General features: G+C 40.6%; 2 protein-coding genes and 1 pseudogene across 2 annotated transcripts; all 3 read left to right on the top strand.

The window, feature by feature from the left end:
• The first annotated feature begins 7361 nt into the window (after positions 1–7361).
• Positions 7362–8616, top strand: LOC121145406 (olfactory receptor 52B2). The gene has a single exon (XM_040964223.1). The coding sequence runs from the start codon at positions 7577–7579 to the stop codon at positions 8543–8545; it is 969 nt and encodes a 322-aa protein (XP_040820157.1). The 5' UTR covers positions 7362–7576; the 3' UTR covers positions 8546–8616.
• Positions 8617–15448: 6832 nt separating this feature from the next.
• LOC121145504 lies at positions 15449–16004 on the top strand (annotated as a pseudogene).
• An 8816-nt stretch (positions 16005–24820) lies between these two features.
• Positions 24821–25829, top strand: LOC121145463 (olfactory receptor 52L1). The gene has a single exon (XM_040964317.1). It carries the CDS (start codon positions 24873–24875, stop codon positions 25815–25817), a length of 945 nt encoding a protein of 314 aa, XP_040820251.1. The 5' UTR covers positions 24821–24872; the 3' UTR covers positions 25818–25829.
• Positions 25830–26276: the final 447 nt, after the last annotated feature.

Consider the following 26276-nt stretch of genomic DNA (forward strand, 5'->3'; position numbering starts at 1 on the left):
TTTCCAAAGAAATCCCCTTGCTTCCTCCCATTTCAGAAGCAATCACTTCCTGATTTCTATCGCCATGGTATAGAAGCTTACATAAATTTAATCATGCAATATTAGCCTTTTGTGTTTAGATTCTTTCACTTCATATAAGGATCTTGAGTTTAATCTGTGTCTTGCATGTTTTAAGTTTATTCATCTTAGTTGCTGAGTATTAATTACTCCATTGTATATCACAATTTATCTGTTCTGTTGGTAGCTACATGAGCAGCCATCCATTTTTGATTATGAATAAAGCTTTATGACATATGTATATAAGGTATTTGTGACTTACGCTATTATATTTCTTAGTTAAATACCTAGCAGTGGGTTTTTTTTTTTTTTTGGTTGATGCCATTGATATTTTCCTTTTTAGTGGATTTCTAGTAGTTTCTTTGCTCCAAAAGCTACAGGATGAATGGAAAATATAATTCCCCTCCCCAAAAGAGTGCTTTATTATATAAAAATTTTATTTATTTTACTTGAGAGTCAGAATTACACACATAGAGGCAATAACAGAGAGGTTTTTCATTCATTGGTTCGCTCCCTAGATGGTTGCAATGTTAAAATCTGGGCTGATCTGAAGTTAAGAGCCAAGAACCTCTTTCAGGTCTTTCACTTGGGTGCAGGGCCCAAGGCCTCCAGCCATTCCCTGCTGCTTCTCAAAGCCATTAGGTGGAAGCTGGATCTGAAGTGGAGTGCCCAGGACATGAACCACCATCTTTATGGGATGCCACCTCAGGTGGGAATTAACATGAGGTGCCACTGCACTGGCCCCTAGAACACTTTAAATAAACACCCCTACAAATGTGAATTTTATTTTTCTTCCCACTATTTTATTTTTGGTGGCACAATACACATAAAGGTTTTACTGTCTTGGGGAGGGCATTGCCTACCTCCCATGTCAGAGTGCCTGGCTCTGGTCCTGGCTCCTCTGCTTCAGATCCAGCTTCTGTGAAGTAGCTTGTGGTATTCAAGTACCTGGGTCCCTGTCAGACATATAGGAGATTCTGATGACATTCGAGCCTTTTGATAATGGCCTTGTCCCACTTTGACTGTTGGGAACATTGGGGAGTGGACCAGTGGCTAGGAGATCTCTATGTGTGCCTTTCAGATAAAATTAAAGCAAATAAAAAGGTTAAAATTTGCCATCTTAACCATTTTAAGTGTAAAGTTCAGTGATATCAAGTACGTTTATGCTATTATGTGACCATCACCATCATCCATCCCATAAAATTCTTTTCATATTTTGAAACTAAAACAGTGGGCCATTAATCATTAATTTCTAATTTCCTGCCCAGTAAACCCCTGACAACCACTCTCCTTATGTCTTTGACTATTATATGCAGAAAAATAAATAAAATCATATAATGTTTATCTTTTTGTGACTGGTTTATTCCACTGTGTATATCTTCAAATTGAATCAGAATTTCTTTTCTTTTTAAGACTGGATAATGTTCCACTGTGTGTACAAAACTCATTTTGCTCATTTATACATCTGGATGCATTAATGTATTGTTTTCACATTTTAGCTGTTATGACTAGTGCTGCTATTAACATGGATGTAAGCATATCTCTTTCTTAACATGTGTGCAGCACATTTTCTTTATTCATTAATCTATTGGTAGGTATTTAGGCTTGTTCTCTGTCTTTAATTTTCACTTTATGATGCAGGTCATAGGTTCTGGGATTTCCCACAGCCCCTCCTGAAACACCCCCACCTCCACTTATTTCCCCTATTTTATTCCAGTAGTATAGGCCTTCATAATCAGTTATAAGTCTGTCATTGTACCATTTAAGCATATGATGAATGAATTTCTGTTCTATTGGTTGTACATCCAGAAGTAGAATTGCTGGTCCAATATTAATTGTTTGAAGACTTGCCATGCTGTTCTAGTTTCTCCACATTCTTGTCCCACTTTTTAATTTTATAGTTTTAAAAAAGTTTTTGTGGCAGGCATCCTAATGGATGTGAAGTGATATCTCATTAAAGCTTTTGTTTGCATTTCCCTGATAATTACTGATGATGAACATCTTTTCATGTGACTATAAATTTTGCTTTTAATGGAGCAAATTTTAAAAAATCATCCTTTTGTTTATTTTATTTCTCTTTACCATTTTATTTACTTAAGTGATTGACTCTGCAAATTTGCCTTAAAGGTTATTTCTTTTTTTAAAAGAAAGTTTTATTTAATTTTATTGGAAAGGCAGATACACAGAGAGGAGGAGAGACAGAGAGGAAGGTTCTTTCATCCAGTAATTTACTCCCCAAGTGGCTGCAAGGGTTGGGGCTGGGCCAATCCGAAGCCAGGAGCCAGGAGCTTCTTCCAGGTTTCCCAGCTGGGTGCAGGGTCCCAAAGCTTTGGGCTGTCCTCAAATGCTTTCCCAGGCCATAAGCAGGGAGCTGAATGGGAAGTGGGGGTGCCAGGATTAGCACCGGCGCCATATGGGATCCTGGCATGCTCAAGGCGAGGACTTTAACCACTACATTATCACGCTGGGCCCCAGGTTATTTCTTTTTATTAGTCAATATTTCAGGACTGAATCTGAACATTTTTACTTGCTCACTGGGAGGCTTTTGCCTTCCTCGTCTAAGTCTCCATATTTTCATTTGCAAAATGAGTAGCTAATCTCTTTTCTAATTGGATTGTTCTGAAAATTAAATGAGGTGATTTATATTAAATGTAACAGTGATTGGCATGTACTAAGTTAACTAAAACAATGTTGGTTATCATTTTATTGTAGAGAATTCTATCGATGCTCTCATTCTGTCTTCAAATACTTAATGTACTTTCCTTTTTGTTCTGGAGTTGCTAATTATCCCTAGAGTACCCACTCTTGCATTAAGAGGAAGATTTTCATTTCTCTCTTGGCTCACTGTATCATCCTTGGAGATCCCAGGGGTGACCCTGACATCTGGGTTTAGCAGGAGGGAGCACACAGCTTCTCAGTCCCTAAAATATAAGGGTCCTGTGCAGGAGGGGACTAGTGACACTTCCTCACACCACCATGATCAGGCCACAGTCTTCTCTGCCCTCCTCATTTATCTTTGAAAATTTTCATTTCCTTTACCACTTAATCAGGCACTTAATCTCATACTGTGATATAGTAGGTGAGTTGTTTAAGAGCTTTTTTAGTGGTGGGGGAGAGATTGGCATTACTCTGTGTGTGTGTTTGTGTGTGTGTCTGCTTAGGGATATCTGCAAAGGACAACAACTGTAGCTAGCAGAGAAGACATGAAAATACAGATGATACATAAATTAGACAAATGCTGACAAGAGCTGTAGTGTGACAGAATACTGGGTGAAAATGAAACTAGGTAATGGACAATGTTTAGAAATAGCAATAATAGTGTGAAGAGGGACCAGAGAAAGCCCCAAGAGGATATGAGGGAAGGACAGTTTAAAAGTCCACCAGAATCAGACTGCACTGGGTAAAGGGCATGTGGGCCCAGTGGGTCCAGTTTTGAGCACCACTTCCATTTTAATGAAGCAAGGGAAGCTTCCGGAGAAAGATTAATGGCAGTACTATGTGGCTCGTTTGTTCAGGTATTTCCTAGTAACTGCAGTGTGCTGAGCTCTGTGCTTAGAGTGAGCTTTCCAGCCCCAAAGTGAGGAGGACTCTGGATGAAACTTCCTTTGTTTATCTGTGTCAGGTGTTCCAAGCCTGAAAAACTCTTCCTATTCTGTTTCCTGTCTTAGATTTTGTAAAGCATGGACAGGCATTGGAAAAGGAAGAAGTTATGTTTTGGGACTGGGGTTTTCAACATTTCTGTCACTACATTGCAAGAACATGGAAGTTATTTACACATTATACTCCACCCTGTGCTTTCTTAAATTTGGAAAACAAATCCTCAAAATTTTTAAAGGGAGTAGAACAAGTAGGTAGATAAACATTTTTCCTGGAATATTTACTCATTAGAAATCCTGAGTCATGGCAGTTATCAGGGGTGAGGGTAGAGCAATAGGAGAGATGGTGGTTAAGGAATATAAAATGTAGATAGAAGGAATATGATCATGAGCTCCATTGTATCTTACGGCTAATATAGTTAAAACAATGCATTATGTACCTAAGAATTGCTAAGAGGGTAGGTTTAGGTGTTCTAATGACACACCAAACATGATATGTATATAAGCTAGTGCTATGACCTTGCACTTATTTCACAATGCATGTAGTTTAAGAAAATCATGTTATAAAGTATAAACCATTTTTATTTTTCAACTAAGGATGATTTTTTTCCAGACGTACAAGTCAGTATTAATGGTATGTCACCAAATCGAAGGAGTGACAGTGGCTCTACAGCATGGATAGCACTAGCTTTAGCTTATGAAAACGTTTTGCATGCTGACTTTCCATGCCTGTGAACAAGAGTGAGGTTATTAAAGGTATAAATCTGATTTTGTTCCATTATATTAAAAGGCTAAATCTTATAAAGAGTTTGATGTTTTCTGCATTATTAAGGAAAAACATTGTGACACCTTTCACAACCAATCATCCTTCTGTTGTGCTGCAGAAGTCATGGCTACAGTCACACAGGATGAAGGGGGCATCTATTTCATTGTTAGAGACATGGCTATTATAGAGCCACCAATTCTGAAGAGCCTGAGTTGGGGGTGGGGAATGCTTGAGATCTGAATAAATGCACGAAGGAAAAATCAGCACGGTGCAGTTAACACATGTATAAATGAATGTCGAGATGATAATGAAGTCAACTCTTATGCAGTTATCGAACAGCCATATCCAGTGGTTTGTGGAATTCATATTGTCATATTGGAGGAGTCTTCCAAGACTGCATAAAGACCTAAAAGACCTTTCTATGCTAAGGAGGGTAGAGGCTTTACTGAAACTAGAGCTGAATAGGGCTCAGTGGAAGGAAAGGAGATCCGGGGAAGAGAAAGAGAAAGCATTTTGCTCACAGGCTGCATGGCAGTAGTGCCTCCATTTCTCCTTAGCCTACATTGAATCTTCTCTGTGATTCAGTGGCTTGCTACTGCTGGCTTTTCTTCATTATAGAGCTAAAGCTGGCTCGCATTAATCCACCATGTCTCTGGGGCTTTGTAAATGATAGAAATGATACTACATGTTTTTGCTTAGCACTTGACGTTTTTCAGAGCATTTGAAAAAAGTCTAGGTGGTTCTGACCCAAGCTAAGTCTATCCTATTGGATTTGCCTCATACACCACCCAAAGTCCTTGGATCTTGGGCTTGGAGGCACTAGCTCCATCTGAGAGAACTGATCCCAGGCTATTTTTCTACCTGAGGTGAAGAATCAGGTTTGTTTTGGCTTGACAGAATTTGACCCTATGCTCTGCTTTATCCCTCCCTGGAGCCTCATTGCTTCCTATGCGCAGTCTGTCATGCTCTGGGCCAGTATCTTTGCATAGAAGTAGGGGAGATAGACTCATGGAAAGACAAGCTCTTTGTTGGTGTGCTTTTTTCCCTGGATCCCTCGGAGTATCAGTATCAGAATCTCCAGCTTGTGTTTATTTGGTACCTTTATACTCCTGATTCTCTCATTCTGTCCATGGTTTTGTACGAGTATGTGTGTTCCTGTCTGTAGTTTTAATCATTCATCTTTTCTGTAGTCGTAACAGCTAACAGTTCAGCTTCAGTAGGAAACAAATAGATGAGTGGTGGGGAATATAAGACAAGTCTAACAGGCTAGGGAACGAGAGGGGCAAGAAGAAGGCCTCTTGTAATTGAGTAGGGAGAGGTAAGATGTATTGACTTCCTTCCTCAAAACAGTTTCTCTGGGAGAGTTTGGGACTTCTGTGGATGAAGAAATTTACACACAGCCAAAAATGAATTACATGGAATTGTTCGAGAGGAGTATAAGAAGTTAGCTCATAAGGAGCTAGCAATAAAAATTGTCCCTTCCATTTTTTTTTGGCTTTCCCACTAGTCATTGCTTTTAGGTAATCTGAGAATCTGGATTAGAGTGGAGAAAATATATGTGCAACACTTAGGTTCCTTCCGAATTGTCATTTGACACTTCACTTCCATACACAGGGCGACACAAATGCAAGTGTCCTGTAAAATGTTCCAGGTAATAGCTAAACGAACTCAATATGACAATAAGTAGTCAAGTGAAAACATAGTTTAGGAAGTGGGTCTTCAGGAAGGAGAAACACTGTTATGAATACAAGCCATCCAAAGTGATATCTTTTTTCCAAATGATGTGACTTAAGGAGAAATTTTTAAATTACATTTAAAATTTATTGATATTTGAAAAAGATTTCCTGAGTTTTATAGATATAATGCCAAGATTTCCTGATTTCATAGACATAATTCCAAGAATGCAGCATTGCATTAGTCTTTTCCATCCTCTCTCTTTCTCCTCTTTTTGTCTTTTAATTTTATTTGTGATAGCATCCTCTCAATGGACTGAATGTTCCTCTAAACAAAGAGCTGTATAAATAAAAGGTAGATAGGTCGTTGTTCTCCAGGGTATAGATAAAGGTTATAGACAGCAATCAAGTCACATGATGTCAGTTTAGCTTAGTTTGTGCTGCTTTTTTTTTGTACTCCACATATTAACTGCTACTAATCAGAGAAGACATGATTTTTGTCTTTTTGAGTCTGACTGATTTCACTGAGCACTATTTGCATTCGTGTTGTTGCAAAAGGCAGAATTTCATTCGTTTTATGGCTGAATAGAATTCCATTGTGTTTTTGTACAATATTTCTTTACCCAATCATCAGTTGGTGGACAACTGTATTGACTCCGTATCCTAACCATTATGAGTTGAACTGTTGTGAATATGGGGATATAGATAACTCTTTCATATGCTGACTGAATTTTCTTTGGGTATATTTCCAGGAGTGTGATGGCTGAATCATACAGTAAATCTATTTTCAGATATCTAATATCTAAATATTCTTCCACATGGTTGTATGTTTGCATTCCCACTAACAGTGTATTAGCGTACTTTTCTCCACCTCTCCACCAGTTGTTATTTTTTGGATCATAGCTATTCTTACTAGGATGAGGAGAACCTCATGTGATTTTTATTTATAGTTCCCCGATGGCTAATTATCCTGTGCATTTTTTCATGGTTCTATTGGCCATTTGTATTTTATCATTTCAAAAATGCCTATTCATATCCTTGTTAAGGTGTCATTTAAAAGATAAAATTTGGATAACTAGAAGTAGAAGAAAAGGTAAATTTAGGTAAATATGGAAAGAGAAAAATGCTGGTGGGAGGACCGAGTGTAATAGAGGCAGAGGCGATGCTGCTTGTGTGCAAGTAGAGAATGAGATCAGAAAGTCAGGTGGGGCCAGCTCTGGGATCGGAATGATTGGAGGCAGCTGCATACTCTATGCGTTCTGATTTCAGAAATATTGCTGCAAAAGCTTTGGAGGTAAATGAAGCCATTTCTACAGTCATTTGAGCGTCCTCTGGGTTTATCTTCTCCTGGAAAGCACAGCAACTTAAAAATCTATGAAGTTTTTTGTGATTTCTGCGCATAGTCAAGGGTGCTTTTTTGTTCTTATTGCTTGCAGCAGACTTATCAGCTCCTGAATCATTACTAAGAAACCGTAAAGTGCGTCATGACTCCCATCAACCTTACTGTCTTCCACCCTGCAGTTTTTGTCCTCATTGGCATCCCTGGGTTGGAGGCTTATCACATTTGGCTGTCAATACCCCTTTGCCTCATGTATGTCACTGCAGTCTTGGGAAACAGCATTCTCGTAGTGGTCATCATCACAGAACACAGCCTACACGAGCCCATGTATTTCTTTCTCTCCATGCTGGCCATCACAGACATCCTGCTGTCTACTACCACCATACCCAAAGCCTTAGGAATCTTTTGGCTCCAGGCAAATGACATTTCCTTTGATGCCTGTGTCACCCAAGTCTTCTTTGTGCATGTGATGTTTGTGGGTGAGTCAGCCATTCTGCTAGCCATGGCCTTCGATCGCTTTGTGGCCATTTGTGCCCCACTGAGATACAAAACTGTGCTGACATGGCCTGCTATAAGAAGGATGGCTCTGGCCATTGTCACCCGAAGCTTCTGCATCATCTTCCCGGTGATCTTCTTGTTGAAGCGGCTGCCCTTCTGTCGAACCAACATCATCCCCCATTCCTACTGTGAGCACATTGGAGTGGCTCGCTTGGCCTGTGCTGACATCACTGTTAACATCTGGTATGGCTTCTCAGTGCCCATTGTCATGGTCATCTTGGATGTGATTCTCATCGCTGTGTCTTACTCACTGATTCTCCGGGCCGTGTTTCGTCTGCCTTCCCAGGATGCTCGGCACAAGGCCCTCAGCACTTGTGGTTCCCACCTCTGTGTCATCCTCATGTTTTATGTTCCATCCTTCTTTACCTTACTGACCCACCGTTTTGGGCGTAACATTCCTCGACATGTGCATATTTTGCTGGCAAATCTTTATGTGGTGGTGCCACCAATGCTCAACCCCATTGTCTACGGTGTAAAGACTAAGCAGATCCGGGAGGGTCTAGTCCACCGGTTTGTGGATGTTAAGGCTTGGTGTTGTGCCTCCACTCTTGGATGATGAATTCCAATGATCATCACCCCCAGGTTCACCAAAGAAGCTAAGTGTGAAATACAGAGTTACGTGAGACTGAGAGTGCTCTTATCTTCCTTTCCTCTTTCTCTTCTGTTTCATTGATTTTATTTTTTCTCTTCTACCTCTTCCTCTTTGGCTACTTTCTAGAAATGATAATTAAGTGTACATATCTCTTATATGAATATTTGATATCTTCATCAGACTAGATGTACTCCAGGAGCACAGGAGCTAAATACTATATAAAGTGAAGTTGTAAACAGTGAATAAAAATGATTTCACATTTAGCATTGAAGAAGTTCTAATTTATTTAAATCTCAAGAATATGTGTTGATTCTTTATGCAGAGTCCAGTAGCTGCCCATGCACTTCTGCAATGGGAGGTGTGTGAAAAACAGCCGTGCATGCCCCTTGGTCATATGAAAACTCCATTTCATTCTTCAGATTTCTGTTCAAGAACTTCCTTTTCTGAGAAGTCTTTTCTTATTTTTCCAGGCAAGCTTAGGCTGCTATCCTAGCCCATCTAGTGCAGACTGTACCAGTCTCTAAGTGTACACAATGAATTGTTCATTTATTTGTGCACCCATTGGCTTCTTGAAACTGAGTGTGTATCATTGATATTTGTATCTTGTATGTATTACAACATGGCTGGCAACTATGTCTTTGTAAAATGAATGAGAACAAAATTACTTTCTTGAAGTCAGGACATGCGTCTCTATGATACACTGAAATCATCAGTTGAATTAGCCTCCATATCAGTCCTTAGTAAACCAGTTCTTTGTACAAAAATTTTGTACACAAATCACCTGTTGATACATAGTAGTTACTTCTCAAGCCTTTGATTAATCCAGAAATAAGGAGATGTGCAAATTAAGAGGAAGCAAGACTATGTTTGATTCTCTTCTAGTTGACTTCTGACCTGTCTCAATATTAATAATTATAGCACATTGTTCATAACCAGGTTGGCAAAAATGGAATACTCTCTTGGAGTTCAGATTCTTGACTCTCACTCTTCATACTTTGCATAAATTTATGTTTATACAAATGAATCCCTCTTCTCTCTAGCCAAGAACTCTCTTCTGCATTTTAGATACATAACTCCAACAGTGGTTGTACTAACTTATCAAGAATATAGGAATCTCAATTTAGTTTTTGTTTTCTTTGTTTTTTTCTTGGAACAAGATAATGGTGATTACATCAACTTTCCTGGACTTGAACACCCTGGAGGTTTTTTTTCAACTTCCTTTCAGACGTGGTTTTTCAACAAATAATTTGTATTTGCCCAGTATCACAATGTCGGAGTTTCTCTTTGCTTTAAATTTTGATATTTTGTTTTCCAGTGATTTTTTTGCATTACTTTTTATCTCAAAAACAGTTAACTAAACTATTACCTGTATCAACTGCTAAAATTTTTTTGGCACCACTTTTGGCCTCACTTGTCTCTCCTTGGTTCTAATTCTAGAAGAGTCAACACCCCGAGTGCTAAGACAATCATAAAGAAATAAAGCCTTTAGTGATGTCTTCAATCTTTAGTGAAAACTTACAGTAGAGGTAGGAGCAAACATACTTCCCTTTGTGCTCATGCCAAACTGAGTTTAATTCTGGTACTTAAAATCTAAGATTCTTGATCCTCATGCAGAAGAAAAAATTATTTCATATATTTTAACCTCTAGCTTTTTCAAATCAACTAAATGCTACAATACATATACTTTCTTTTTAAAAATAAGAATAAAACATTGCATTGTAATGTATGTACCATAAGTTTTTGCTCTATAGTTAGGTATGGAAGTTGCAACAATTTCTTCTGCCAATAAATATAGATATAACTATATGTTCTCATGCTGTAATTTCAGCAGTTTTCAGTAAGGGTAAGGAGATGTGTGGGAGGCAGGACCACTGGGGTAATACGTTACAGGTGAGGAATGACTTCTGGGGAACTTCCATCAACAAGGCCACATTTTTGCAGGTAAGCAAGGGGGCTGAGACTGAGCAGTTTGGAAGGGGGAAGCTGGAGGACCTTTATGAGCAGACCAATGCACCAGCCCATGTGGGAAACCTGAGCTGGGCTAGTTAGCATGGATCACCGCTGACCACTATTCCCCAGTGCACACCAAAGCTAGGGTTGAGGGTCTACTGGCAGGGCTAGATTAGAGTACCTGCCAGTGAGAGAACATGGGGTAAATAATGTTAGGCTTGGTCAGGACACTTACTAACTCATGAGAGAACCAGGTCTGAGGGCATATTCTGTGGGGATGTGTGGGTTCATCCCTGTGGCATCACAATTTCTGATGGTTTCCTTAAGAGCAGGTGGTGGTGATGGGCTGATCTAAGCATGACCATGGAACCCTCTGACACTCATGGGTACTAGGGTTGGGAACAACCAGGCTGGTCCAGACTGCAGCACCAGCAAGGGCATCCAAGAAAAAGGTGTGGGGTGGGCCAGGCTGTCACATCTACCAGCTCATACAAAGGCTGAGACATGGGGGAAGACTACTGCATGATCCCAGTAGGCAGTTGGAGCTCTTCTGCTGGGCCACTGCTCCCCCTGGTGAGAGTGAGAACTGGGACTGGTGGCAGACCAAGCTGGGCAGGGCTACAGCACCTGTTGGCATGCAAGTAAAACAGGTTTGGGGAAAGCCAGGTTGGGTTAACTGTATCCGTTGGTGCATGCATGAGCCAGAGTAAGTGCAGGCTGGTTGGGCTTTGCCACAGCATTGGCTGGCAAGTGCTGGGACTGGGGCAAGTCCTGTCAAGCTAGACTGCAGAACCATCTGAAGAGTGCAAGAACTGGAAGTGGGAGTGGGCCCGGGAGGGAAACTATGGGCACCACTCTGATGGGCTGCAACTCCCAATGGTCAGCATGAGAACCAGGGCTGGGCAAGGCATGGCTTTAGCACCTATTGGTGAGAGCCAGAATGGGTACAGACCAGTCAGGCTAGATCACATTACCCACCAATGAGTGCCAGAACTGGAGTCTGGCCATGTCAGTCTGGGCAGCAGTACCCAATGGCACACATAAACTCCATTGCTGGGAGCTGGTCTGGTAGGGGGACTTGGGGAATTTCCCTGTTAGGCATAGCTCTCACTGGTGAGCACAAAGCCAGGGCTGGGAGCACATGTGTGAACTGGGTCTTATGGTAGGCTGGGAAGGGTTGTCCACAGTATACACTGGCATGAGAGCCAGAACAGGGTGTAGGCCAGGCTGGGTTGGACTGTAACACCCTCTAGCTCACAGTTCACATGAGGTTGAGGTTGGACCAGTCTGTGCTAGGCTGCTGCTCTTCTGGTGATCTGGGACTGGGGTGAACCAGGCTGAGCCAGGCTATAGCACCTACTTGTGAATGTCGAGACTGTGGGCGGGCTATCTCAGACTGGCCACAGCACTTGCTGGCACATGTGAGACCCAAGGCTGGAAGAAGACCTAATAGGGGAATTTCAGGGATGGTCTGGGGGCAGGCCAGGCTGAGCTAGGCTGCTGCACCTGTTAGCAAGTGCCTGGGCTGGGATTGGGTCATTTCAGGATAGATTGCAGTATCCCCTAGCAGGCACAAAATCTAGAGCTGGGAACATGCTTGGCAGGGGATCTGTGGGCACTGCCCTACTAGGCTGTACCTATCACCAGTGAGCAGAAGAGCCAGGGCTGGGGGAGAGCCGGGCTGGACAAGGCAGTGGCACCTGTCAGCATACATGAGGACCAGATCTTGTGGAGGGGTGTGGAGGGCTGAACTAAGCTTCAGCACTCGAGAGTATGCAGAAAGCTGGATGGGATGCAGATGGGGTTGGGCTAGGCTGCAGCAGATGCTGGCAAGAATAAAAATCCAGTGCTGGGCACTGGCCTGCTGGGAGTTATTGGCTTTGTCCTGACTAGACTGCAGCATCCACTGGTATGTGTGAGGACTGGGTTTATGGCAGGCTGACTGGGTTGGCTGCAGCATCCTTTGGTTGTGTGAGGTATGGAACTGAGCAGAACTGACTAAGCTCTGTCCACTGGTAATACATTGGCAGGTACAGGTGACAGACCACACCTGACCCTGCAGTTGCTTGTGCACTTGTTTGAGGTCACCTAGGCGAGGTTTCCTGTGGCTTGCGGGACTCAGACTCAGTCGCAGAAAGGCTTTGAATATCTGGAAATTCCTATACTTTTTCTGGATAGAGTTCCTGTGTGGTATTTTAAAGTTTGTCCTGGGGAGTAGAATTAAAAATGATCTATATGGGGCAAATAGAAGCAAAGAAATATCCAGTAACCACAAATGCAGACGATGGCAGAGGCAATCAGAACTCAGTGCAAATCTGTGAGTGTTCTTTTGTGTTCTAGCTTTTCTTGCAGTTGAATTGGGTCACCAAGGCCACTTACCACTGCAAATGTGAGCAAAAGTAACGAATCACTTCAAGACTACAATATTTAATAATTTTTTGCACCTCATTTTCCCTCCATTTCCCCACCTTGGCAACTAAAAATGAGTATTGTAACAATATCAGACCATGACGGGTCCAAGTTTTTTGTGCCACTCTGTGAGAATAAATCTTATTGCATGCTTATATATCAAATGAGAGAGGAATAATCTTAGATTTGCTAATTTACTAAAATTATATGATTTGTTAATATAGCACCATTTGAAATATTGTTTCTGAAGTAGTCATGTTTATTTAGAGATACCTAAATAAACACACAGCGAGGGATGTCAAAAATACTTGGATATATGAATCTAGGTATCAAAGGAAAAGACAGGGTTAGAGAATACCTTTAAATTCACCATAATTTATAAGTGGGATTTAAAACCATGTAATTAGCTTTGATAAACAAAAAGTATAGGTATAAATAGGATAGAGAATTATAAAATATCAACTTGTTTCAACTTTTTAATATTAGAATTTTTACGCTTATTTTTTTTAATAGCGCGACCCCGTAACTTGTTCTTAGTTCATGTGCCCAGCTCAGAAACTTAGTGTTTTCCCAGTAGTGCATGTGGAAGTGTCGTTTGACTCATCTTCTGTGTAAGCAAAGGATTTTTTTTTTTATTTGAGAGAGACAGAAAGAGGGAGAAATCAACAGAGAGGAAAAGAGATACTCTTTTAAAAAATGTATATTTACTATTGTTACCTAGTTGAAGGGATGCATCCCATGTGAGCCTCTGATTAGGGTGGGGAGGGTCAGGTATAGAGGAAGGTGGGTGGGACACAAGTTTCTTTTTATTTTTCTTGGAGGTCCAGATACCTATGATTTAAACTTGATCATTTGTAATTAGCTTGTAACATGTATGTAACGGGACCATGTGATAATCAATCAGAAAGGGGAAAATAGGAAACAAGCAGTGGTTCATTCATGGAAATGTCGAAATTCTCACTGGACAGGAATTGTGAAGGCTGCACATATTAGGTTTGACAGAAATTTCTTTATTAGATCCCCTGTCACAGTGTCCTGTGGCTCACAAAGCTGCTTCTCTGGAAGTTTCTTTTCTTCCTAGACCACATCGATATTGGCGTGTGTCCTTCTTTGAGACATCATGGTATCAGTATACTTCCTGTTGATGAAAGTTGGTAGGCCAATAGTTATGTTAACTCCTATGTTAAGCTCTGTCCCCTGGTGCATTGGCTTCACATCTGTATGTGGTAGTCTCTACTACACAGTCACTCTACATCCACTCCCATTTCTGACTTCTGACCTCCAGAGCTGGAAGATCAGGAATCAGTTATTTTAAGCTACCAAATTTGTGGCAATTTGTTGTAGTGGAAGTAGAAACCAAATAATTTCACCAGTTCCTTTCATTTCTGCTCTGTTCAGAAATCAGATGTCACTTCTGCTTTGATCCAGCTATCTGGTACTGTGCCTGGGAAGACCTGGATGGCTCCTGATTTTGGACTGGCCCAGCCTTGGCTATTGGGGATATTTGGATAGTGAACTAATAGATGAAGAATTGCTCTCTCTCTCTCTTTCTCTCTCTCTCTCCTCTCTTTGCACTTTCTTGCTCTCTTGCATTTCAAATAAGTATTAAATGAAAAGAGAGTATCAAACACTAACAGTTGCAGAATAGCCATTTGCAGAGTCATTCGACAGCCATCGTTGTTTCCCTTTCTGTGTGAAAACAATCGTGTTTTATTATGTTGGTTGAAAATCTGAAGTTATATATATTAAACAGTTAACTGACTCAAAAGTTTTGAATGTCAAACAATATATTTAAATGACAGGATTTTATTGGAACCAAATAGATTTTCGGGTAATTTTCAATCCGCCAAACACTTCATGTAGGACTTCACTCCTATACTTTCTCCAGGTGGAGACATGGACACGGATGTGTTAACTGGGACTCATTTAAATAGCTACCCCTTTCTTCCTGTCATCTTTGGAGTCTAACATTGCTGACCACAGGGAGAAGCAGCAACCTGGCAGAAAGCATCTTCTTTCCTCCCAGCTGTCTCTCCAGTGTAGCTACTCTAATTTTAAGGCTAAGTACAGCTCTGCTGTGAGTTTTCAGCTTCCATTGATGGCACTGCAGTAGCTGACTTCATGGTTCTCATCTCTGCTCCACAGCCAGCTTCTGTCCAGGTTCTGGCCTCCAGGGAGCTGATCCGCGTTTTGCAAAGGCTCGCCTCAGTACAATGCACTGCATTCACTAGTTCTCTGAGTCCTTCACCAGAAGTATTGGAAAGCTAAGGGAGGTAGAATTCTGTGCCGCATATACTTCCTGTCCCTAATTTTACTAGAGAGATAGAAAACAGAAAAATGTTACTTAGAGTTCACCAAAAACACACTATGCTTTGAGTTTTATGGCAAAACAGTTTTAATTCCTACTGTATGAATCAAATATTGTCTTTCAGTATCTATTGATTTTATTTAACATTATGGTTTTAAAGAGGAAATAATAACTATTCCCAGTGTACAAATGATAGGGAAAAACCAAGAGAATAGACAAGCTATAAAGGGTATTATTCTGTCTTTTGAGGGGCAGCTGATCAAAACAGAACAAAGATTATTGAACAAATCTTAAACTTACTGGTTCACACACTTAGGGTTACAAATGATGGCAGCTACCATGGACTTTGGAGTAAAAGTCCCTCACAATTTCTGGTTCTTGGAAGAACTCAAAGAATGCCAGAAAGGAATAAGATATGGCAACAGTTAGCTGGGACCTAGGAAACAGGGAACACATGACACAGATGGACAGGGATGGTAAAAGGTCCTCCAAAACCCGTTCACGAAAACCTAAACGTGGGCTAACCCTCCAGAAGCAACCCCTCCAACCACTTGGTATGATTTGTAACCAAAATTAGTATAAATGGAATTGATAGTTCTGATGGAGTGGGGAACCCAAGAACAGTATTCCATGCTAGCAAAATGGCAGAACCCATACAACCTCAAAGTTGTGCAGCAAGAGTGGTGGTGCCTGAGGACATCTAAAGAGAACATGAAGTTCCCTCAACCGCTGGAAGGATAGTGCTTCAGCAACTGATCAGAGAGGAGAGCCGTGCACCTGCACCCCCGGATGAAGTTCTTGGCGTCTGGCTTTGGCTTGGCTAAATTCTGGATGTTGCAGCAATTTGGGAAGTAAATCACAAGATGGAATATGTATCTCCTTCTTTCTCTGTAACTCTGCCTTTCATATAAATAAATACATCTTTTAAAAAGAAAGAAGTTAGAAAATTGCTGTAAGGCCAAAGTAAAAGCAAGTCCAAGTCCATTTTTTATTAGACTTTCAGCAAAGCTGATGTCATTCACACTTCAACAACAGGTACCTCAATGGCCTCAGTAATAAGATGAGTTTTATTAAAGAAATATGCATCTGCAGCTTCAGAGAAAGTATGGGTTAAAGGGTTCACCACAAAACCCTGGAATCAGTGACATTGGCATAGAAAGGAATTTTTAGGAGGTTTGAGTCACATGGGAGTATGGCTATGTAAGCTTAAACTTTAATTGTGCATCTGTGGCCTTGCCTTGCACAATGGTGTACAAATACTAAATGCTAGGAAAAAATTCTCATAGACTTTAAGGGTGCAATGACATTTGTTTTGATTTATTTTATAAAGCCAGGAAAGAAAGTAAAGTGCTTGAAAATTTCTAGATTTGAATTATTAATAGTATTTACAACGGGTGATCTGGTACAAAGACGTGCCTGGGCATATTACTATGTTTACAAATACAGCTTTTTTTTTTAAAGTTTTATTTTTATTGGACAGTCAGATATACAGAGAGGAAGATCTTCCATCTGCTGATTCACTCCCCAAGAGGCTGCAATGGCTGGGGCTGAGCCAATCTGAAGCCAGGAGCCCGGAGCCTCTTCCGGGTCTCCCATGTGGGTGCAGGGTTCCAAAGCATTGGGCTGTCCTTGAATGCTTTCCCAGGCCACAAGCAGGGAGATGGATGGGAAGCAGGGCTGCCGGGATTAGCACCAGTGGCCATAGGGGATCCCGGTGTGTGCGTGAGGTGAGAACTTTAGATGCTAGGCTATCGCATCGGGCCTACAAATATAATTTTGCCAAACTTTATCTTTGCCAAACTAATGGTTAAGAATGATATGTGACTATAGTTTTAACGATCTGTGATTATTTAAAAATTTGTTGCATTTTGATTTATTATTTATAACCTTGCTTATATTCCTGCTGGTCTAAAGTCTCATTGCTCTTTATTTGTTGAATTCTATTAGAGGAGCATTATAATGTAGACCTAAATATAATGTAAATTAAAAAATATTTTATCTCAAAAACTAGAGAAGAAAGGGGTCAGCACTTTGGTGCACTGGGTTAAATCACTGTCTGTAGTGCCAACATCCCATACAGGCACCAACTGTAGTTCCAGTTGCTCTGCCAGTGTGCCTGGGAAAGCAAAAAGCAGATGGTTCAAGTCCTTGTGCTCCTGAAACCCGCTTAGGAAACCCAGAAGCTTCCAATCCCTGGCTTAGGCCATGTAGTCATTAGGGGAGTGAATCAGATGATGAAGATTTTCTAACTCTGCCTTCCAGGTAAAACATGACTCTGAACAAAGGTTGATTTGGTTGGTTTGCCTAACCATTTCTTAAAAAAAAAAAAAAAGAAAGGAAATGAAAAGAAGGAAAGAAGAGTATAAAAGAAAGAGAAAGAAATCAGGAAGGAGGGAGATTTCATATTAGATTTGTATCTACGACCTACATTTAACATAACATTAATACAGAATTGTATTGGTAAATATCAAGCATTTGCTGTGACTCTGAGAATCTAATCTTTAATAATTCTTTTAACAAATTAAAAAGACAATCCATGGGATGAGAGAAAATAAATAATATATTTGGTGAACAATTTGTCCTTAGAATATTAAAAACATCTTATAGCTCAATAGTAAGATAGATAATTCATCTAATATCCAATTTAAAAATGGTTAAAGGATATAACCTGACATTTCTCTGATGATTTACAGTCAATATACAAATGAATAGCTGCTCTACATCACTGGCCATCAGGGCATTAAAGTCAGAACCTAGTGAAATACTCTCCATACCTCCTAGAATGGCAATAACAGAAGAAACAGACAGCTGTAGGTAACCGGCAAGTAAAAAAGAAGCTTTTATTCAGAGAAGTTTTATGTTTATAGAAATGTGAACATAGTGCAGTCTCCATATATTCTGCTTCCAGTTTCCCTTATTCTTAGTAATGTACTTTGATACATTTTTTCCATTTAATGAACTAGATTGAATACATTTTTCTTAACTGAAGTTTATGCATTATTTAGGCATCCTTTTTCCATTCTAGAATTACATTATTTTACCTTATTGCGTTTAGATGTTTGGTTTCCATAAACTCTTGGTCAGGGCAGTTTTTTCAGACCTCCTTTTTTTTGTCAGGCATTTTGTGGAAAACACACTTTTGAATGGGAATTGCCTGATGTTGTTCACTTGATTGGAGTGGGCTATATATTTCTGCTTGTTTTGTTGTTTATTATTGTTTTTAGAAAGACAACAGTGAGAGGTAAAGTGTCTTTTTCTTCATATCTACATGCCATATCATCATAGATACCAGTGAAGGACATGACTTCTATTGATGCAAACTTTTAACTGCTGAAGTAGGGTTGCCAGGCTTTTTAATAGAAGTTAGACTTTTTCTCATTTCCGTATTGTACTTCATTGGAAAGAAGTCATATGAGCTTAAGAACTGAGAATTCATGCTGCAGCTGTTTGAGGGTGGCACATCTCCACAAATCACAGAATTTTGCTGTGTGGGAAACTAGTCTGTTCTCGAATATTTATTTGTCAGATTATTCATATGACTGATCACAGTCTGATATTTATCTTTGACTTTGGGTTATAATTCCAAAGTAGAACTTTTGACATGTAAAGTTTAAAAGTCATTCTTCTTATCCATAGAATAAGGAACAACTGAAGGATAGGAAAAGTCAATACATTTTAATGGACCCATTATACATTTGTTTTGCAAGGCTCACGCCATCCTCAAATCTGGAGGCGTTAAGTACAGGAAACTACTGTGAAGATCTGGATACTCACATCAGAAACTTTTGGAGACACAAACTTGTAGGAGAAATTCAAAGGTAATTTTGACAAATCACTGGAGGATATGTGTAGACCACAAGTGACATGCCTTCCTAAGACAGCCCATGTTTCATCCTGAAAAACTGCACAGATTCTTACAGGAGGCCCAGAAAAATTTCCTGATGGATACAGATGGGGAGGGGCAAAAGATAAGTTCACGAAACAAGTCCAGAGCATTCTCCCTAATGAGCACTTATTCTCAGGAGGAAAACACTTTACTAGAGCCATATCTGATCTTTGGAAGGGATACTTCTCTGATTCCAGGATGTTGATTGGTTTTGGGATCTTAGACGTGTAATGGAACAAGAAAAATTATCGAATTTCAGCTTATTTACTTGACAGTTGCTAAGCTCTCTTTAATGTAAGCCCTCCAAGGAAATTCTCTGACAGTTTTCTTTCGATACCACATACTTTCTTGGGGAGAGGGGTTCACTAACTTCTTAGTTTTCTACCTTTATAATCATTTTAAACAGTTCAGCATTTTTACTTGTTCTTAGAAGCTTTATCTGAATTGCTTTGATAGACATTCATACAAGTGAAAATCCGGTCTCTTAAGTGGCCCAATTAGTTTTAGATTTTTGGGGAGGGGTAGTGGTATGCTGTTGTTCAGCTTTCAACGCTTCTGTTCTTGACACGTGGGATAAATGTTAAAACCAGTGTGAAAACACCTGGAAACACTACATTGTCCATAGATATATTCATGATTCTATCAAAGAGAAGATAACTGCTTGAGTTTTAATACACTAAGATTCTCACAACTGGGCTTTTAAATTTCTTGGCACTTAACCTCTATGTCAACCTAGAAGCATCTCTTCAGTTGCTAACCTGTACTGTGCCTCTAAAATAACTAAGAGACAGTGTTACTAACTTTCTCTTTTCTCTGTCTGTATGATGTATCATTTCTCTTGCTGGAGAAGTTTGTGTTTCGGTTAGGCACTTTCATATCCTTTAAAAGCCCTGGGATGCCCAATAACCCAATTACTGAGCACCATAGACATTGTGACTTTGATCACAAAAGCATCAGTGACTATAGAGGAATATTGAAGAGGATAACAAATAGCTACAAAAATAGCTCAATGAAAAGAGGATGTGTAAGGTTATGTGAGAGATCAATGTCAGCAAGTCAGTATTAGAAAAACTCACGAAGAAACGTAATAAAAGTAAGTAAAACAGCAGAGGTAAAAACAAATATACAGATTTTGATAAGCGTGGATGGACTTAGCTTGCTAGGTAAGAGCAAGTTAGTCTGTTTTTATGAAATAAGAAAGACATAGTTAATACTGATTTCAAATGACAGGCTGAAATTAAAATGTCAAAATGATATGGAAATAAGTGAATGGGAAAGACAAACAGGAGAATAAATATAAAATATAAAATAGTGTGACTATTAAAATCATATAAAGCAAAGCATAAGGGAAAATAGAATACATGACAGGGAGGAGTAGCTCATAAGAATACAATACAACTCACAATCGCTTTTTTATACTCAAGGCACACAGAAAGCATAACTGCACAAATCTTTCTTTTGTGTCGGAATTTTTGCTGACACTCAAAAGGGATATGTTTTCAAGATAGCTAAAAGACACATCTCTACAGAAGTTGCTGAGAATGGTCTGTATTTTGGGCTGTGGCATATAGGTTCAAGTATTTTTTAAATTATTTGAGAGATGGGAGAAGGGAGAGTGGAGGAAGAGGAATGGTGGGAGAGAGGGAAAGAGACAGAAAGAGGGAGAGAGAAGAAGAAAATATTTCCGTCTTTGGTCCATTCACCAAATATCTGTCATGACTGGGGCTGGACTGGGGCTGGAACTAGGAGCTGAAGTTGTAGTCAGATCTCCTTTATGAGCAACAAGGATCCAATGACCTGCACCATGATTGGGGTCTTCAAGAAATCTACATTGACAGGAAGCTGGAGTTAAGAGCCAGACCTGGAAATCACACAAAGGCACTCCAGTGTGAGATGTGTGGACATCTAAGTGGCTAGACAAAATTTCTGATCTCTAGATTCATGAATTTTTAATGAATCAATCAGTTATATACATATTTATGTAATAAAGGCTTAGAAGCACCTTCGAGGATGGCTTAATGTTGCCATGTATCCATTTCAGCTGAGTTACATGGGCCTTGTGTTGCTGCTTACCAGACGATGACTTTATGTAATCATCTAGACTGAGCCCCCTTGTTTTTTGTGGAGAAGGATTAACAGTAATCTTTCCACAGCTTTCCAATTTAAGAGGGCTGCTATAAACATTACAAGAAATTACTTCATCTATAGTGGGAAAGTGTTTTGTAAATTAAAAAGTCTGCGAGGTTACATGTTATTATTTCTCTGATCCTTCAGGATAGAACAGTGGAAATTGGGTTGTGACAGAAAGCCTTTTTTTCTGATTGTTTCTCTCCTGACCCTTTTATTGGATGCTAATGTCAATGTGAATTATTGCTCATCACAGAGAAAAGTAGCTGCTGCTTTGAAGGAAGTTTAAGGTCTGTTTAAATTTGAGGTGTGCTTCCAAGCATAACCCTTCCCAAAGTGCAGGTGGACTTCCGGAAGCTTGATTGTATTGCCCAGTGTCAACTAGCCGGTTAGGATGAACCCATGGTTTCTGACGTTGCTTTAGACCTGCTGCTGTCTTCTAAGAAGATGCTTCCCAGTGTGAGTTCATATACAGATTTCCTGAGTTAACAATTCAAAGCCTGGTCAAAGATTTTTTTTTTTTTATATACAGGATTCAATAGATTATCTTGCCTTCTAATAGATTGCATCAAGAATAAAGCATTGATTTGGCATACACTGGGTGCAGAATTCTTTATTGGGCTCAAAGAAGGTACGAAATGAATGTGTATCAGACTGTGTTCCTTGTTGTTATCAAAGCCACAGGACTCTTGGTACTAGACATGCTTTGTGGATTGTCCCAGAGCCTGTTTCGATTCAAGAATAGCGTTTAGCACTGCCTTTGCTCTCACTTTGGGGCTATCAGCCTGTCTGGCGATAATAATATCACTGTGAATACATTTTACCAACTGATCTAGTGACTCATGGTTGGGAGTGAGGATCTGGTATTTTTCTTTCCTCAGTGCATAATCCTTCACTGTGTGCTGAGGCTGAACTCAACAGATGCAACAATCAAGGCTTTGAGTACCACTTGCTCCCACTTGTTTTCATCCTCTTACTCCACACAGGTGTCATTGTGCTGCCACTGACACATCTACTGAGAGAAAGACGTCCTTTGTTTTCAGCAATTAATTTTAAATTGCTACAGTTACACATTATTATCTACTGTGGTCGCCATGTCATGTTATACGTACTAAAACTTCCTCTCTCAGCCTAACAGAAGCTTTGAATCCTTTGAGCAACATCTTCCTTTCCCTAGTCCTTCTTTCCCCAGCCTCCACTAACACCCTTTAAACTTCTCTTTTCTGTGAGATTCACAGTTTTAGATTCCATGTTTAAATGGGAACATGCAGTATTTGTCTTCCCATGCTTGGCTCATTTCATTTAGTATAATGTTCTATTCAATCTGTGTTGCTAAAAATAGCAGATTCCTGTGTTTTTTAAGGCTATATAATATTCCATTCTGTATACCTACCACATTTTCTTTATGCATCCATTCATTAATATACAGATTATTTAAATATCTTGACTATTTTGAACACTGCTTAAATGAACATGAGTATGCAAAGCTTTCCAAAAAACTTGATTTTAATTCCTTTGGATAGAGCCAAAGAGCGAGAATGATGGATCTCATGGTAATTCTATTTTTACTTTTCATCTGAACTTTCAAATTATAAAAGATAAACGTAAAGTTTATGGTGATGTTGGGGTGCATACATATGAAGTCACAGATTATTTTCTGGAGGTGCATTTTTTTAAAGATTTATTTTATTTTTATTGGAAAGGCGGATATACAGAGAGGAGAGACAGAGAGGAAGATCTTCCGTCCGATGATTCACTCCCCAAGTGAGTGCAACGACCGATGCTATGCCGGTCCGAAGCCAGGAGCCTCTTCCGGGTCTCCCACGCAGGTACAGGGTCCCAAAGCTTTGGGCCGTCCTCGACTGCTTTCCCAGGCCACAGGCAGGGAGCTGGAAGGGAAGCGGGTTGCCGGGATTAGAACCGGTGCCCATATGGGATCCCGGGCGTGCAAGGCGAGGAGCTTAACCACTGCGCCACCGCGCCGGGCCCGGAGGTGCATTTTTATGAAAGTTGGAATGTCAGAGAGGGGGAGAGAGATTTGCCAACAACAGGGAGTGTTTGTTCACTGTTTAAATGGCTATGACAATCAAGTATGACCCAGGCTGAAGCCAAGAGCCAACAGCTCCATCCTCATTTCCCATATTTGGTAAAGAGCCCAAATACTTGGACCACTTTCTGCTGCCTTCCCAAGCACATTAGCAGAGGCTTGGGCTAGAGAACAAGCAGCTGAGTGCTAAAATAGACGCTCTGTTTGGGGGCCTGAGCTGTGACTTAACCAAGTACCACAACTCTGGCCCCAGGGTTTTGCATTCTTTTATCACCTGTGCTTGGATGTCAGCTGCACTGAAAAGGAAAAGAAACTTTTAGTGAGGCACTTGTTTTGACCAAGGAGGAGTCACTTGCTTAGGATTGGGCAGTAAACAACACTCAAAGCCACTGGGGGCCTGAACACATTGAATCACAGCGTGTGATAAAGAGGTCAAGACTGTTTTGTGAGAATGAGGAGTCTGAGTCCTACAGAGTGATGAGAGATTCCACAGAACTTAGAGTTGGAAGTTTCCTAGGTTAGCAGTTTGGATCCGTGGTTTAGGGGTGATGACCACACTGAACATATACCGCCTTGTGCCGTTGTTCCCTCTGCCTCCCTGAATCCCTGCCTGTGGACTCCAGCACTGTGGGAGCCAACCTCACTTTGCCTCAGCTGTACTTAGCAATCCTTTGGGACCTACCGATTCATAATAACACACTGTCCGCCCAGTGTCGTAATCACAGCCACCATTCTTTCTTGGGGACATCTCAAGAATGGATTTTCCTTTCAGGGTAAGACACTGCACAGAGTTTCAGGTGTGGAACATGTTGTCTGGTTTAGGATTTATGGCTGAAAGAAGAAAAATAATAGCTAATTATGAAGTGATTCATAAAAATATTGAGGAAAGGGTGAGAGAGCATCCTTGGATAGATACTTGTATTATTTTCATCTTGTATATGTTGTGCATTTGGTATAGATATCCAGGAAAAAAAAAAGACAATGAGGTTTGTGTTTCAGAGGATGTTGGACTCATGAACTTAGATTTTTGGAGAAATAGAAATGTACAAGTAGTTCAAGCAAAGTAACAGGTGAACTTAAATCAGTTAATATTCCAAATAGGATTAACAGTCTCCAAGAAGATGAAGAAGAAAGAGACTGGGACCATGAGAGAAAGGATGCTAGAGAGCCAAACTGCAGATAACCAGCTTCAAACAGTTAAAAGATTGATGTAAAATACCAGCGATGCCAGCAGGTTAATAACAAGAATCTTCCAAATGGACAGTTGTGAAATATCAGTAACTAAATAGAAGAAGTTAAGCATTTCTGAAAAGCAGCTTCTGTTTATTCTTTCTCTAAACACGACTTGACCTATCCTAACTCAGACATGTGAGTTTCACCTGTGAAATCATTGCTTCTAGAAAATGAGACTTTTATCCTTGTGTCTAACTTTATTCCCTTGCATTGCAGTTTAGTAATGCAGTTTGCATTACTCCTCTCATGAAGATGGGAACCAATGTTATACAACATCACGAATGGAGAAACTATGACTTGAGTTTCTTTCCCTGCTCTCTCTAAGACAGTGATGATGTCTCTAAGCAATTCTAGCTGGAGGCTACCCCAGCCTACTTTCTTCCTGGTGGGTATTCCAGGCTTAGAAGAGAGCCAGCACTGGATAGCACTGCTCTTGGGTGTCCTTTACTTCCTTGCACTAGCGGGCAATGTGACCATTCTCTTCATTGTCTGGATTGACTCATCCTTGCACCAGCCTATGTACCTTTTCCTGGCCATGCTAGCTGCCATCGATCTTGTCCTGGCCTCTTCCACTGCACCCAAAGCCCTGGCAGTGCTCCTTATTCATGCTCATGAGATTGGCTACATTTTCTGCCTGGTTCAGATGTTCTTCATCCATGCATTCTCTTCCATGGAGTCCGGGGTGCTTGTGGCCATGGCTCTGGATCGCTATGTGGCTATTTGCCACCCTCTGCACCATTCCACCATCCTGCATCCAGGGGTCATTGGACGCATTGGAATGGCAGTGCTGGTGCGGGGATTACTGCTCCTCATTCCCTTCCCTGTGCTGTTGCAGAACCTCATCTTCTGTCAGGCCACCGTCATAAGCCATGCTTATTGTGAACATATGGCTGTGGTAAAGCTTGCCTGCTCAGAAACCACTGTGAACCGAGCTTATGGGCTAGCAGTGGCACTGCTTGTGGTTGGGCTAGACGTCCTAGCCATTGGCATTTCCTATGCTCTCATCCTCCAGGCCGTGCTGAAGGTACCAGGGGTGGAGGCCCGACTAAAGGCCTTTAGCACCTGTGGATCTCATGTTTGTGTCATCCTGGTGTTCTATGTCCCTGGAATGTTCTCTTTCCTCACTCATCGTTTTGGTCATCATGTACCCCATCATGTCCATGTTCTTCTGGCCACACTCTATCTGCTTGTGCCACCTGCCCTCAATCCTATTGTCTATGGGGTGAAGACTCGCCAGATCCGCCAGCGAGTGCTTAGAGGGTTTAATGTAAAATGATTGATCCAAACACGTCCTAACTATGTCCTTCATGGGCTGTTGCCAAAAGTGTAGTCAGGAACTCACAGCTTTTCTGGATTGTACAGATAGAGCCCAATCCACCATGAGTACTCCTGCAAGTTGTCCTGGTACTGGTCCTTGGCTTCACAGTCTGTGGGGATATACCTGGATTGCTGGACTTGTGAATATTTTACCTAGACTTTATTTTATTGCACCTGATCAAAATTTCCCTAATTCTTGAGGTGGGAGGACTTGGTGTTAGGAAAGCTGGTTGAAAACCCTGGATTTCCTATCTTTCCTTTCCTTTCCACGCAATATTTTTTGGAATTAGGATGAAAGCTCTTAACTTCTGCCTGATTGCAGGGCTAAAGTGTCTTCTAAACCACTGTTCTAGCTGTGAACTCCAGTTCACTGGGCTCATATGTAGAGTCAGTAAAAGAGGTAAGAGGATCACACGTG

The sequence above is a fragment of the Ochotona curzoniae genome, unplaced genomic scaffold (genome assembly GCF_017591425.1).
Source record: "Ochotona curzoniae isolate NIBS_2020 unplaced genomic scaffold, NIBS_Ocur_1.0 scaffold_3223, whole genome shotgun sequence".
Taxonomy (NCBI): Eukaryota; Metazoa; Chordata; class Mammalia; order Lagomorpha; family Ochotonidae; genus Ochotona; species Ochotona curzoniae.